The sequence below is a fragment of the Ursus maritimus genome, unplaced genomic scaffold, assembly GCF_017311325.1.
Source record: "Ursus maritimus isolate PB19 unplaced genomic scaffold, ASM1731132v1 scaffold_12, whole genome shotgun sequence".
NCBI lineage: Eukaryota > Metazoa > Chordata > Mammalia > Carnivora > Ursidae > Ursus > Ursus maritimus.
Window position 1 is genome coordinate 2187008 of NW_024423564.1, and position 13092 is coordinate 2200099.

At 40.5% G+C, this 13092-nt stretch overlaps 1 protein-coding gene across 3 annotated transcripts in view; it reads right to left on the reverse strand.

Moving 5' to 3' along the window:
- Window positions 1-12867, reverse strand: part of GABPB2 (GA binding protein transcription factor subunit beta 2) — a 31169-nt gene extending 18302 nt beyond the window's left edge. For 2 of the 3 annotated variants that reach the window (XM_008695681.2, XM_008695680.2), the window contains exons 1-5: window positions 12728-12867; window positions 8442-8581; window positions 6613-6780; window positions 5880-6074; window positions 2470-2608 (exon numbers count right to left, since the gene is read on the reverse strand). In XM_008695681.2, coding sequence (XP_008693903.1) covers window positions 2470-2608; window positions 5880-6074; window positions 6613-6780; window positions 8442-8549 — 610 coding nt within the window. In that variant the 5' untranslated portion in view covers window positions 8550-8581; window positions 12728-12867. The remainder of the gene's footprint in view (window positions 1-2469; window positions 2609-5879; window positions 6075-6612; window positions 6781-8441; window positions 8582-12727) is intronic. The other variant, XM_040626772.1, reaches the window with a different exon arrangement.
- Window positions 12868-13092: the final 225 nt, after the last annotated feature.

Sequence of the window (13092 nt, forward strand, 5' to 3'; positions counted from 1 at the left end):
TGAATGGGGTGCTTCGGTGGCTCAGTCAGTTGGGCGTCTGCCTTCGGGTCAGGTCATGATCCCAGGGGCCTGGAACAGAGGCCTGCATTGGGCCCCCTGCTCAGCGGGGAGCCTGCTTCTCTCTCTCCCTCTGCCATTCCCCCTCCTGATGCTCTCTGGCTCTATCTCTCTGTCAAATAAATAAATAAAATCTTAAAAAAAAATTTTTTTTAAGTATTACTGGATGATGAGGGAAAAGAGGGAGGTGGTTCAAGCGGTTATGTGTCCAACTCTTGATTTTGGCTCAGGTCATGATCTCAGGGTGGTGAGATCAAGCCCCACTTTCAGCTCTGCACTCGGTATGGAGCCTGCTTGGGATTCTCTCTCTCCCTCTCCCTCTGCCCCTCCTCTCCCCCCACTGCACACACACTCGCACATATTCTCTCTCTAAAAAAAAAAAAAGTTATTGGGTAATGGGAAAAAAGCAGCCAGCCACCCACCATTCAGGAAAAGAAAATCCTTTAACCCAGTTGAATAATACAACCTGAATTTGTCTCATAACTTTTCTCCTTTCTTTTTCTTTATTTTTAAAAGAGATTTTATTTATTTATTTATTTGACAAAGAAAGCACGAGAGGGGGGAGGGTCAGAGGGAGAAGCAGACTCCCTGCTGAGCAGGGAGCCTGATGTGGGACTGGATCCCAGGACTCCAGGATCATGACCTGAGCCAAAGGCAGTCGCTTAACCAACTGAGCCACCCAGGTGCCCCACTGTTCTCCTTTCTTTTATGTTCATTGATTATCTTCCCTGAAGGGGAAGAGGTAGGCAGAATGGTTTCATGGGTAAGACGACACTGGAGAGATCAGCTCTATCATGTGATGGTTTAGCAATCTTAATTTGTAGTTGGCAATTCACGGAAGAGAGAACAATAGGCTTGCCAAAAGCAACATGACAAACATGATATAGGCCCATGGGAACCAAGGCTAAGAAGCTGTATATAAATATCTTCAACTTTGCTTATCATTTCAAATCAGGGTCTGAAGAATTCAATAGTTAGATTACCAACTCTAGCTCCTTTTATGTTTGTGAACATATACCTTTACTGGCTTCTAAAGACTTTTGGGGAGGTGCCTGGGTGGCTCAACTGTTAAGCATCTGCCTTCGGCTCCCGTCATGATCCCGGGGTCCTGGGAAGCCTATTTCTCCCTCTCACACTCCCCTTGCTTGTGTTCCCTCTCTCACTGTCTCTCTCTGTCAAATAAATAAATAAAATCTTAAAAAAAAAAAAAAGACTTTTGGATTATAAAGGCACTTGTTCTAATCACTGTGGCCTGAACCACAACAAATCCAAAAGTCTATGAATGTTCTGATTACGTATATATGTATATTTAACCTAAATTTTTTGAATTATCAAGCTGAAAGCAAAGCACAGTGATTTTTGAATGATAGTTGATGGTCTACAAAATGAAGGTCACTAGCGCCCCCTGGAGGGCATAACAGAATAAACTTTCATTGAGGAGTTAATTTTCATTTACTACTAGCTATTATTGAAGTCCTGCTGTAAAATGGAAATACAAAGTCTCATAACCTCATAAAGCAGGTATTATTATATCTCAACTTTGTAGATGAGTAATGAAGTTTAGAGAAGTAAGAGTTTTCCCAAGGTCAAGCATGTAGTCAATTAATAAATCAGTATCTGAATGTAGCACTGGAAGTAATTCAGTATGTATATTGTGTACATTCTTTCTATTTAACCACACTGCTCCTCAGTAATAACACCTCATTCAAGATCTTTCTTTGATATTATACAAACTTAACTAGGAATACAGTGTCTTATTTTTAAGTGAAAGAAACAGAAAAAGAAACCGAGTCAGTTGGAAAATTTATTTAAACAAGGACACAAATTCCCTCGTTGTAAAACAAATAATTTATAAAGAAATGTGGAAAATAGTTCAATTTGCTCCTTTTTAGATACATTTTTTTAAAAAAACCATACAGATCTCACTCAAAATGTGCTTTTCTCTGCTATTCTGTTTTTACTTACGTTCCCAAGAACAAATCAAAGCTCTTATACTTTAGTCAAATAATCACATGCACCTCTTTTATGTCAGCACTCCAACACCCATTTACATTTATTCTGGTTTATTTGTCGCTGTTTTAGACTATGAACATTTAACTATTTTCCTTAATGGTACCATATTGAAGCACCCTTATTTTTTCATTTTGTGGTCACATATAACCCTTCCACAGACTAATCTGTAAAATATTTTACTTTTACTGCAGTAAGCACTCGTGTAATCCCTGTTGGTGATCTCCCCTTCCCCCAGGAAGAATAAACGCATTGGCTTTAAAATCTATTATAAACCTTCTATTTGGAGAATATTTTAATAAATGAGTGGGTATCAGACAGGGTATCCATTCATCTCACAGGGAAAGCTGGGGTCCTGTTCATTTTAAGTCTAAAATAAATGCCACGCTATCAGATTATTACCTGAGGTTGTTCTGGTGTTGGCTGGAGAAACAAGGCTAGCGAGGCTGACAACTTCCCCAGATGTGAAGATGAATGGGGCAGCCACAGTCACGGGGTTGGCTCTCTCGGGATTAGCGTTCACCTGATTCTGCATCGCTTCCTACAAAACAAGGCAGGATATTTCAGAGTCAGAACTTGTTAGCCTTAGTTATGCAGTTACTGAACAGCCACCTCCACCCAAATGCTCTGTCGAGCAGAACTAGCTGTGGCACACAGTGTCCCAGGGAGCTCAGAGTTCTCAGTGAGACTGTTTTTCTTTTTTGTTTTGTTTGTTTGTTTTCCAGACCAGGGCAACAAAGATGTTAGATTGCTTTCCCAAGTTTATTTCTAATTTAAAGAAAAAAAGTATTATCATTTGCAAAAAAAGTGTATTATTTGCGAAAACTTCTAGACAATTCACTTAACCTGCCTGGAACTTGTTTTTTCTTATTTGGAAAATGGGGGGGGGGGTGGCCTAAGAAGTAATTTCCAGCATGAACATTCTATGACCAATTATATACAGGCCAATGTGCCAGCAGGAGATCCCTGCAGCAAATCTACAGAGAACAACAGTCTCCAGAGTTTTGTCCAACTACTTGTTCCATTTTGCCATTGGAGAAATTCCTAAGAGAATACATAACAAGCAAATAAATGAGTGCCAGATTTTGAAGTCTAGTTCCATATGCTGCACTTTTGCTTCCAGGGATATCTGTACAATTTAGGTGTAAAGATGCTTATCTTTATTTTATTTTCTAACTCTCAGAAGCAGTTTTCTACAAACATGACATCTACTTACGAAGTCCAATTACATAAGAGCTCTAAATAAGGAATTGAAAGCTAAAGAGAACAACCAGTTTATAGCGAACCATCAACTCAGAAAAAAGGAATAAACAAACATTTTCAGGGGAAAATGCAGCAGAAATGGCTACCTATTTTTTACATATAATTATTCCTCTGACTAAGACCTTCAGTTGAAACAGATGATCCATTTTCTGGTTACTGTTAAATTCTTCTTGAATCTGCCTCTTCTATCCTCCGCTATTATTTCCTTAATTCAAGCCTTCACTGGCTCTTGCCCAGCCTAGTGAAAGTCACCATATGGTTATTTAGCATTAAGTGTCTTTTCTCTCCAGTCTGCCTACCACAGTCCAAACAATCATCTTAAAAAATAAATAAATAAATAAATAAATAAATAAATAAATAAATAAATAAGGGGGGGGGCACCTGGCTGGCTCAGTTGGTAGAGCATGCATCTCTTAATCTCAAGGTCATGAGTTCAAGTCCCATGTTGGGCATGAAGTCTACTTAAAAAAAAAAAAAAAAAGAAGCATCTCAATCTTCTATTTAAAAGCTTCTATTGGACCCCCATTGCCCACCAAACAGTCCAAACTCCTCTGCACACCATGTAACACCCCTACATCCAAAACTCAGCCTAACCCTTAAGCCTTAGCTCCTGCCACTCCCAAACTCCACTTCCCTTGCTCAATCTCTAGTCACAGAACTTTTTCCTGAAGATTCCATATCCTTTCACACCTCTATGTCACTGATTTACTCTTTTCTAGCCTAGAATATCATTTTCTTACTTCTCTGCTTACTTCTTCCAAACTCAGTTCAAATTCTACATATACTTATTTTTTTAAGTAATCTCTAGGGTAACCTAGGTGGCTCAGTCGGTTGGGCCTCTGCCCTTGGCTCAGGTCACAATACCAGGGGCCTGGGATCGAGCCCTGCATCAGCTTCTCCCTCTTCCTGCCGCTCCATGACCAAGAGTTGCATGCTCCGAGGCGCCTGTGTGGCTCAGTCGTTAAGCGTCTGCCTTCGGCTCAGGGCCTGATCCCGGAGTCCTGGGATCGAGCCCCGCATCGGGCTCCCTACTCTGCTGGGAGCCTGCTTCTTCCTCTCCCCCTCCCCCTGCTTGTGTTCCCTCTTTCGCTGGCTGTCTCTCTCTTTGTCAAATAAATAAATAGAATCTTAAAAAAAAAAAAAAAAAAAGAGTTGCCTGCTCCTCTGACAGCCAGCCAGGCGCTCCTCTACATATACTTCAATCTTTTGTTTTAAGCATCATTCATCTGTGCTCCTATAACACTTGATAAGTATCAAATTTATCAATGTAGTATTGTAATGCTTCATTTCTTGTCTTTACCTTCATCACACCGTAAATACTCTAAGGGCAGTGCCATGTCCTATTAATCTTTGTATCCCTCATCCTGTTATTCCCTGATGTACAAGTGCTGGCTTAAGAAACTAATGGGTGAAATCATCATAGCTACTTTTTAACTCTGAGATGGCTTCCTTATCACTCAATATGCATTAGAGCTATGTACTGCCTCATATCAGTTGATGTACATTCAGAAAACATAAAGGGGGGGCGCCTGGGTGGCTCAGTCGTTAAGCATCTGCCTTCGGCTCAGGGCGTGATCCCAGAATTCTGGGACCGAGCCCTACATCGGGCTCCTCCGCTGGCAGCCTGCTTCTTCCTCTCCCACTCCCCCTGCTTGTGTTCCCTCTCTCACTGGCTGTCTCTCTCTCTCTCTGTCAAATAAATAAATAAAATATTAAAAAAAAAAAAAAAGAAAACATAAAGGGGCTTTTAAAAAAAAAGTTTATTATTTTAAGCAACCTCTACACCCAATGTGAGGTTTGAACCCATGACCTGAGATGAAGAACTGCACGCCCTACCAACTGACCCAGTCAGGCATCCCAAAGAGGCTTTTAATATTGTCCCAAGTCAAGCTCAATTAGAAAGGGAAATTTTCGGGGCATCTGGGTAGCTCAGTCAATTGTCAGACTCCTGACTTCAGCTCAGGTCATGATCTCAGGATTGTGGGATTGAGCCGTACTTGCTGTCCCTTTCCTTCCCCCTCTGCCCCTCCCCACCACGCTCTCTATCCAATCACCATGAATAATTCAGGGCTATTTATAGAATGCTATTTTTTTCTTCTTTCTTTTCTTTTTTTCTTTTTTTCTTTCTTTCTTCCTTCCTTCCTCCCTCCCTCCCTCCCTCCTTCCCTCTCTCTCTCTCTCTCTCTTTCTTTCTTTCTTTCTTTCTTTCTTTCTTTCACAGAGAGAGAAACACACACAAGCAGGTGGAGTAGCAAAAGGAGAGGGAGAAAGCAGGCTCCCTGCCAAGCAGGGAGCCCGATTCGAGGCTTGATTCCTAGGAGCCTGGGATCATGACCTGAGCCGAAGGCAGACGCCCAACCATCTGAGTCACCCAGGTGCCCCTAGAATGCTATTTTTTAAAAGATACCAATGATACTGAGTCACAAGATTGAGACATATTAGAAGTACTACCTTGATAAACAGAGAAAATTCCATTTTGATTCAGCTCCTATAAAAAAAATTCTTAAATTCAATTAAAATATATTCTGGGGATATAAAAAGAACCAGACCTGAAGGATGACCAGAATCTCAGCATTCTTTTTCTCCAGGGCTATGTCAAAGGCAGATTTATCAAACTTGCTGAAAGCATGGACATCAGCTCCATATTTGATAAGTAGCTCTACAACATCTCGATGGTGGTGTTCTGTAGCCCAGTGTAAAGCTGTCATCTTCAGCATGTCCTTGGCATTCACATCTGCACCATTCTGTCACAGACAGTATTTTTTTCAAACAGACACTGGTTATGGTAGCACAGGTGCAAGATCCCATCAGCCAAATAAAGAGAATTTCCATGGAGATTACACATATTCAAAGTTAGATCACATAGAAATATCAAAGGGAAAAACATTCTTCAAATTCTCCTGAATGATGATAGACATAATGTCTTCAATGAATGGTCTTCTAAGGACAACTGGGAAATTATAACAGATGGGAAAGGAAGGAGGAAAGAACAGATTTTTGTTGCATTTATTAACAGAGAGCTGAGTGCCTACAAGAATAGGCTTAAGGACAGAAAACACCTGCAGAAAGGGAATGAAGAAAAATCAATAAAATCTGCTTAGCCTGTAAAAGATTAGAAAACAAAGTCCTCATAGCCATGATGTCTCTTGAAAGAGACATAAGTCCATGCTATGAACTGTCCTAAACTTAATCTTTCCCAGCCTAGTTTCCTACCACCCTTAGTTTAAGTAAGAAAACAGGGAGGTGGGTATCTTTTTTACAATACAGATCTGTCACTATTACCCTAACAAGCAGTTCCACGATGTGCGCATGTCCGTCAGCTGCAGCCATGTGCAAAGGGGTCCTGTCCACTTTGGTCCGGGCATCCCTGCTAACACCTGCTCGAAGGAGCACTTCTGCTGTGGAATAATGACCATACTGGGCTGCAAGATGGAGGGGTGATGTTCCAAGCTGTGGAAAAATAATATTCATTGAATATCAACTGTGTGCAGAGTCCTAAATCATTACTGGAGAGACACAAATGAACAAGAGGTTCAGTCTATGGTTCCTGTCCTTGGAGTGAGAATCTGGTTGTGCAACAGGAGTAAAGAATATTAATTAAGAAAGTAATATTCTAACAGGCAAATAAATATACCACCAATTAAATAAGTGCTAAGTATAATAGGAAAAATTCTCTAAAGGACATGATGTTAAAGCTTAGAGGAAGGTAAAAAAAAATGGACAAACAAGAACATTCTGCATTGGGGTAATGGAAAGGGATTCAAAATAATTCGTAGGAAAAGGGCAGAGACTAGAAATTTACTGAGATTTGGTGTGCAAATTTAACTGGCTGGAATAGAAGTCTGTTGCCACAGTAAAGCAAAGCAAAACGACTGATGAGATGACGAGGCTATAAAATTTATCAATGACGTGTCAATAGCAATAAGCAGCCTGTATCATCTTAAAGTAAATCCGGTAAGAGTTATCTATCTTTGGCCACTTTGGCCAGAGATCTGTTCCTTTCTTTGTGTTAGGTCCTTTATGTTAAGCCTATGCTGTTTATTCTTTGCATTTCATATATGTTCAGCCTCTCTGCCTGACTGAATTTAATTCACATTGCTCTTTTCAGGTCTATTAATAGAAATGCTAATCTCATAGGTTTCCTTTTCTTCCTTTTTGTGAAGTGCTAAGTACCTGCTGGCCTCTAAAGTTATGAATTAATCACCCCAGGATAGAGGACATTGGCTCATTGAATTGTTAAAATTAGGCAATGCTGGCGCGCCTGGCTGGCTCAGTCAGTACAGCATGTGACTCTTGATCTTGGGGTTGTGAGTTTGAGCCCCACACCAGGTGTAGAGATTATTTAAAAATAAAATCTTTAAAAAAAAGAAGAAAGAAATTGGTAATGGCACACATTGGGAATAATTAAAAGACCTTACCCAGTCTGTGGTGTAGATTACTTAAAAAAATAAAAATAATTAAATTGGGCAATGCTTATAAAATCTATCTCTTCAAGCTGGCTGCCTAGGCTCCTGAAATTATACCTTCCTCTTAATGTTTTTTAACAGTGGTAAAAAGGAATCAAAATGCCTAGACTATTTCGGATTAACCAGGACACTTTAGAGAAAAGGAACCAAGTAATTTATTAGTTTAGAAATGCACTCTTATTATACTGATTTTGTTTAATTTCTAGCTAATTACAGAAACCTATAACCTAAGTACACTCCTGGGAGAATTAAACCTTCAGAAAACACTCTAAAAAGCATTATAGAAAATCACAAGTATATAATACCTTACAATTACCACCTATACAGCCACAGGAGACTCTTGCAATTTGGAAAACTAGAAGACTACATATTCAGATGAAACAAAGAAAATAAAGCTCTTGTAGGGAGAATGCGGCAGAAAGGGAATGAAGAAAAATCAATAAAATCTGTCTAGCCTTTAAGAAAAAGGTTGGGGACATGCCTGGCTGGCTTAGTCAGTAGAGTGTGCAGCTCTTGATCTCGGGGTTGTGAGTTCAAGCCTCACACTGGGTGTAGAGATTACTTAAAAATAAAACCTTTGAAAAAAAAATTTAAAAAGAAAGAAACGGGTAAAAGCATACTTTGGGAATAATTAAAAGAGCTTACCCAGTCTGTGGTGAATGGGGCGCCATTTGCCATCAATGTTCTCACTTCATCATCTTGGCCTTTTCTTGCTGCTTCTAGCAACCTCTTCCCCAAGTCCACCAAAGACATCTTTATGCATAGGAACAAATGTTTTCAGGAAGCTATAACTCAAACACAAGGAAAGCTGCCTGTAAAATGTTTTTAGAAGACATCTTGTACTTAAATATATGTAAGATACTTCTCAAGCTGACTATCCAGTAGGGTGCTTTCTTTCTACCTCATCTAACACAATCAGATATTTGGGAAAGTTTCAGGCCCTAAGCAATAGTTCCTTAATGTTCAATATTCAGAAAAATACTTTGGAAATCTGTGCAACACATTACCACCCCTCTAGCTTAAGGAATCAATAAAACAGCATTTCATCCTTTCGAAACAACTATGGGTAGAAATATTATGTCACACGAAAGAATGACGAACAGACCAACCAAGGCTATTCGACTCAGGTATATGGCAGGCATTTTTTCAAAAATGAACAAAGCGAGCCTGCCACTTCAAGGAAGACAACTGACAGTGTTTACTGACAATTATTAATTATAATTTGAGCTTTCAAGAAAAATAGAACTTTGGGAAACTTAAATCCACAATTATGAGTTGACAGCTTACTACAGACTTTTCTGATGAAATTAGTGGTAATACTAATGAATGTGATTTTTTAATACTGTATAATAAAATGCATAAGCATTTGGATGGCCTGCATAATTTGTTGAGCCAGTATTTTTCAAATGACCAATGCATGTTATAAAATCATGTATAGGTAAAAACAGTCAAAATGAAAGACAAATTAGTGCACTTTGAGGTAACAGTATAATAATTTCATTGATATGGTTTTGAATTCCTCACCACAACCCACTTTTAAGAAACTGCCACTTGGTCCAGTGTTTGCGTAGCATCAAAGAACACCCACAATTATCTGAAAAAGCTATTAAAATATTCCTTTCTCCAAGAACATATTGCAACAGATTAAATGCAATAGTAAATATAAGAATGCAGCTGTTTTCTATAAGACAGAAGTTAGAGAGATTTCCAAAAATAAAGAACAATGGCCATTCCTCTCATTATTTAACTTGGAAGATATATTTTTCATAAAAATGTGTTCTTTAGGGATGCCTAGGTGGCTTAGTCGGTTAAGCATCTGCCTTCCACTCAGGTCATGATCCCAGGGTTCTGGGATCAAGTCCCGCATCAGGCTTCTTGCTCAGTGGAGAGCCTGCTTTTCCCTCTGCCTGCCACTCCCCCTGCTTGTGCTCTCTTTGTCTCTCTCTCTGACAAATATATAAATTTTTTTAAATGTGTTATTTATGTTAACATGTACAGGATTTACAATTGTATTTTAATTAATGAGCATTTAAAAATTAATTTCTAAAACAGTAAATCCCAATGGATATAACACACTGGAGTCCTCAATAATCTTTAAGAATATAAATGAGTCCTGAAACCAGAAAATTTGAGAATCATTGGCTTAGGCAAATCCTTCAGCCAGTATGTGATTTAATTTTCCAACATGTATCATAGAGCATTGTCCTCAAACATGGCTGTCCAGGAGACCACCAGGGAGTTTGTTCAAAATGAGTATACCCCAGGCTCCAGTCCAGACCCTTTGAATAAGTATGTTCAAGAGGAGAGGATGAACTTTAATTGTATGAACTTCTATAATGTCAGTTTTTACAACTCAAGAAAATGCTAGAGAAAAAAATGATAGCAAAGCCTTATTATAGAAAACCGACACTTTGCATTTCTCCATAATTATCTTCCTTTTAGAATATCAAATTTAATTTTCAATTTAATTTTCTTATTACTAACAGTTAAAAACAAGAGCAAATTTTTAGGTGGTTCATTAGTCATAAATGACTCCCTCACATTTTCTCAAATTACACTATATATAAAAGGTGTATCAGCGAGTCTTAAACACTTCCATAATAACTGATCACAAAGAGAAAGAATTCCCAAACAGGGATGTTCAGAAATGCTGGCAGAAAGCAGAAGTATCCTAATAGAGAAATTTCAGCTATTCTCTACCATAAAAAAATATTCAGTTGAAGGCTCAGGTATCTGCTTAAGGAGAAATCTGGTTTGCTTCACATTCCAGGGAAGCTGCTACATCTAAAAAACAGATCCTTTAAGTAAGTTGATTTTATCCCACTGCAACTGTTGTCTTCAGCACCTGAACTCTTGCCAAGTATTTCTGAGGTCAATTTTTTTCACCATAGTCTGTCTTCAAACATACATTAATCGTATCACTTTTCTTTTCTTCCTTCCTTCCTTCCTTCCTTCCTTCCTTCCTTCCTTCCTTCCTTTCTTTTACAGAGAGCATGAGTGCATGAGCAGGAGAGGGGAGGGGAAGAGACAGAGGGAGAGAGAGACTCTTAATCAGGCTTCGTGCTCAGTGCAGAGACTGAGGCTGGCTCAATCTCAGGACCCTGAGATCATGACTTTAGCCAAAGTCAAGAGTCGGATGCTTAACCAACTGAGCCACGCAGGCACTCCGCTTTTCTTTCTTTCTTTCTTTCTTTTTTTTTTTTTAGGATTTTACTTATTTATTTGAAAGAAACGGAGAGAGCAAGCGTGGGGTGGGGCAGAGGAAGAGGGACAAGTAGACTTTGTACTGAGTGCGGAGCTTGATCCCACGACCCCAAGATCATGACCTGAGACAAAATCAAGGGTCCGACACTCAACCCACTGAGTCACCCAGGCGCCCCCACTTTTCTTTAATCCTATTTGTGAGCCCATGTATCAGTACCACTAAATGGCAACTGACCCTGATTTGTCATCCCATTCTTTAAATAGGCCATGAAAGTCTTATTTCTTACCATACAAAGATACAGTTAAACTTTGGGATTAGAATGTAAGTAGGGTATTATTTTTATCACCTGATATAAAAAAAGTTCTAGAAATGTGTTCAAGGTTCTTTTCTCCCCATCCTCCACTCCTTTGAGTTAACCTTAAGTATCTCTCTGAAATAAAAGTAAAATGTATTTTTAAAATAATAGCATTTGGGGGGGATCATGTGCCATTCTCCCATATCCTACCTAAACTCTGATAATACCCACCAGACAAGAGATGTAGCCAAAGAGTCAAGAGGACAGTCTAGGCACTTTCAAGCTCCCTGATTATTAAAAACACAGGAAAAACATTCTCCCTTACTGGACGTACCTCTACTTCTGTATATGAAGTGAAAAACACAAATCTGATCTAACTTGTCTCTTAGGATTTTGGAGACGAATAAAGTAACAAAGCACCCACTTCCCCTCCCAAACAAACATACAAGAACTCTGAATAAGTGTGTTTTAATAATTGATGAAGTGCTTGAGCTCTTGACAACAAAGTACTCTATTATCACAGAGTAATTACATTTGTTGATATAAGAATTTGGGTGGGGCAGTTCTGTTTCACTGTTTCAAAGCCTGTATGAAAATAGATGCTTAAGAACATCTCTATTGGACTGGGTGGGTCAAATGGCACGATGAAAATATGGTCCCAGACGCCCCAAAATGTTAAATTGCTGGACGTAAGCCACAGAATGTCCTTTTCTACAGATGTTTGAGAGAGAAAGAGGTACTTCTGGGAAGAGAGAGAAGAATGGGATAATCTCTGCTGGCTCAAGGAAATCTGTGAGAACAGGAGAAAGCTAAAGAGAAAGAGAAATGTAATTGAAGAGTCCATGTTCTGACGACCTTTTCTTTTCTTTTTCTATTGCACACGTCTCCACCGGGCCGCCAGCTGAACAAACAACGGTGCAAAAACTGGGGGCGGAGCCCTGACCGCCGTCGCTCCGATTACTGAGCTCACTCAAAATCCTAGGCTATTACTGAGGTCAGAGAATTGAAAGTGCCCGTTTTCTCCTCCATCACAAATCCTCCAGTTTCAAACAGCAACGTTATCTTTCTGGAAGAAGAGTCAATGAGGGCTAGGATCCAAGGCCTCAGCCCAGGGGCACAGCCCCCCCGGCCCGGGCTCCGGACTGCCCCCTGGCGGTCACCTCCGTGGCCCTCGCTTCCCTGAGTCCAGCTCCCCAGCCCCAGGTCTTACACCCACCCCCTCCTTCACCTCCCAGTCCCCTCCCCTTCCTCCCGGCAGCATCCCCTTCCTCTTCATCCCCCTCCCCGAGCTGCCCCCGCTCCGGTGGAGGGGCGCCGCTCTGTCTGCACCCAGACGTCCGGGGCTGGGCTGGGACGCGGTGCAACTTCTCACGGCAGTCTCCTTTTCAGCCCCGACGCCCCCCAGGGTCCACGCATCTTCTTCCCCCTCACCTCCTCGTCCGGGACGCCGCCGGCCGCGCTTTCACCGAGCCCGCCAGTTTGGTCCCGTTTCTTTCTCTAGTTAAGACTCCCTGTCACTGACGGTTACTTTTTGGCCTTTTCATATATGCATATTTTGGGGGCCTTTAACCCCCCCTCGTGGAGAAATGGAGGCAACAAAATGGCGGACCCGGAAGTGAAGACTCAGCGAATACAATTTTTGGCGGAGGGATCCATGAGGAGAAAATGATCAGAAAACCCACATTTACATTCGAACAGAAGAGCGATGCACCTCCGAGGCTCATTTTCTTTTTATCGAAGGCTTTTTGAGGTGGCAAACTGTGTATCTGAGATAACCCAGATGGGACTATTTAACG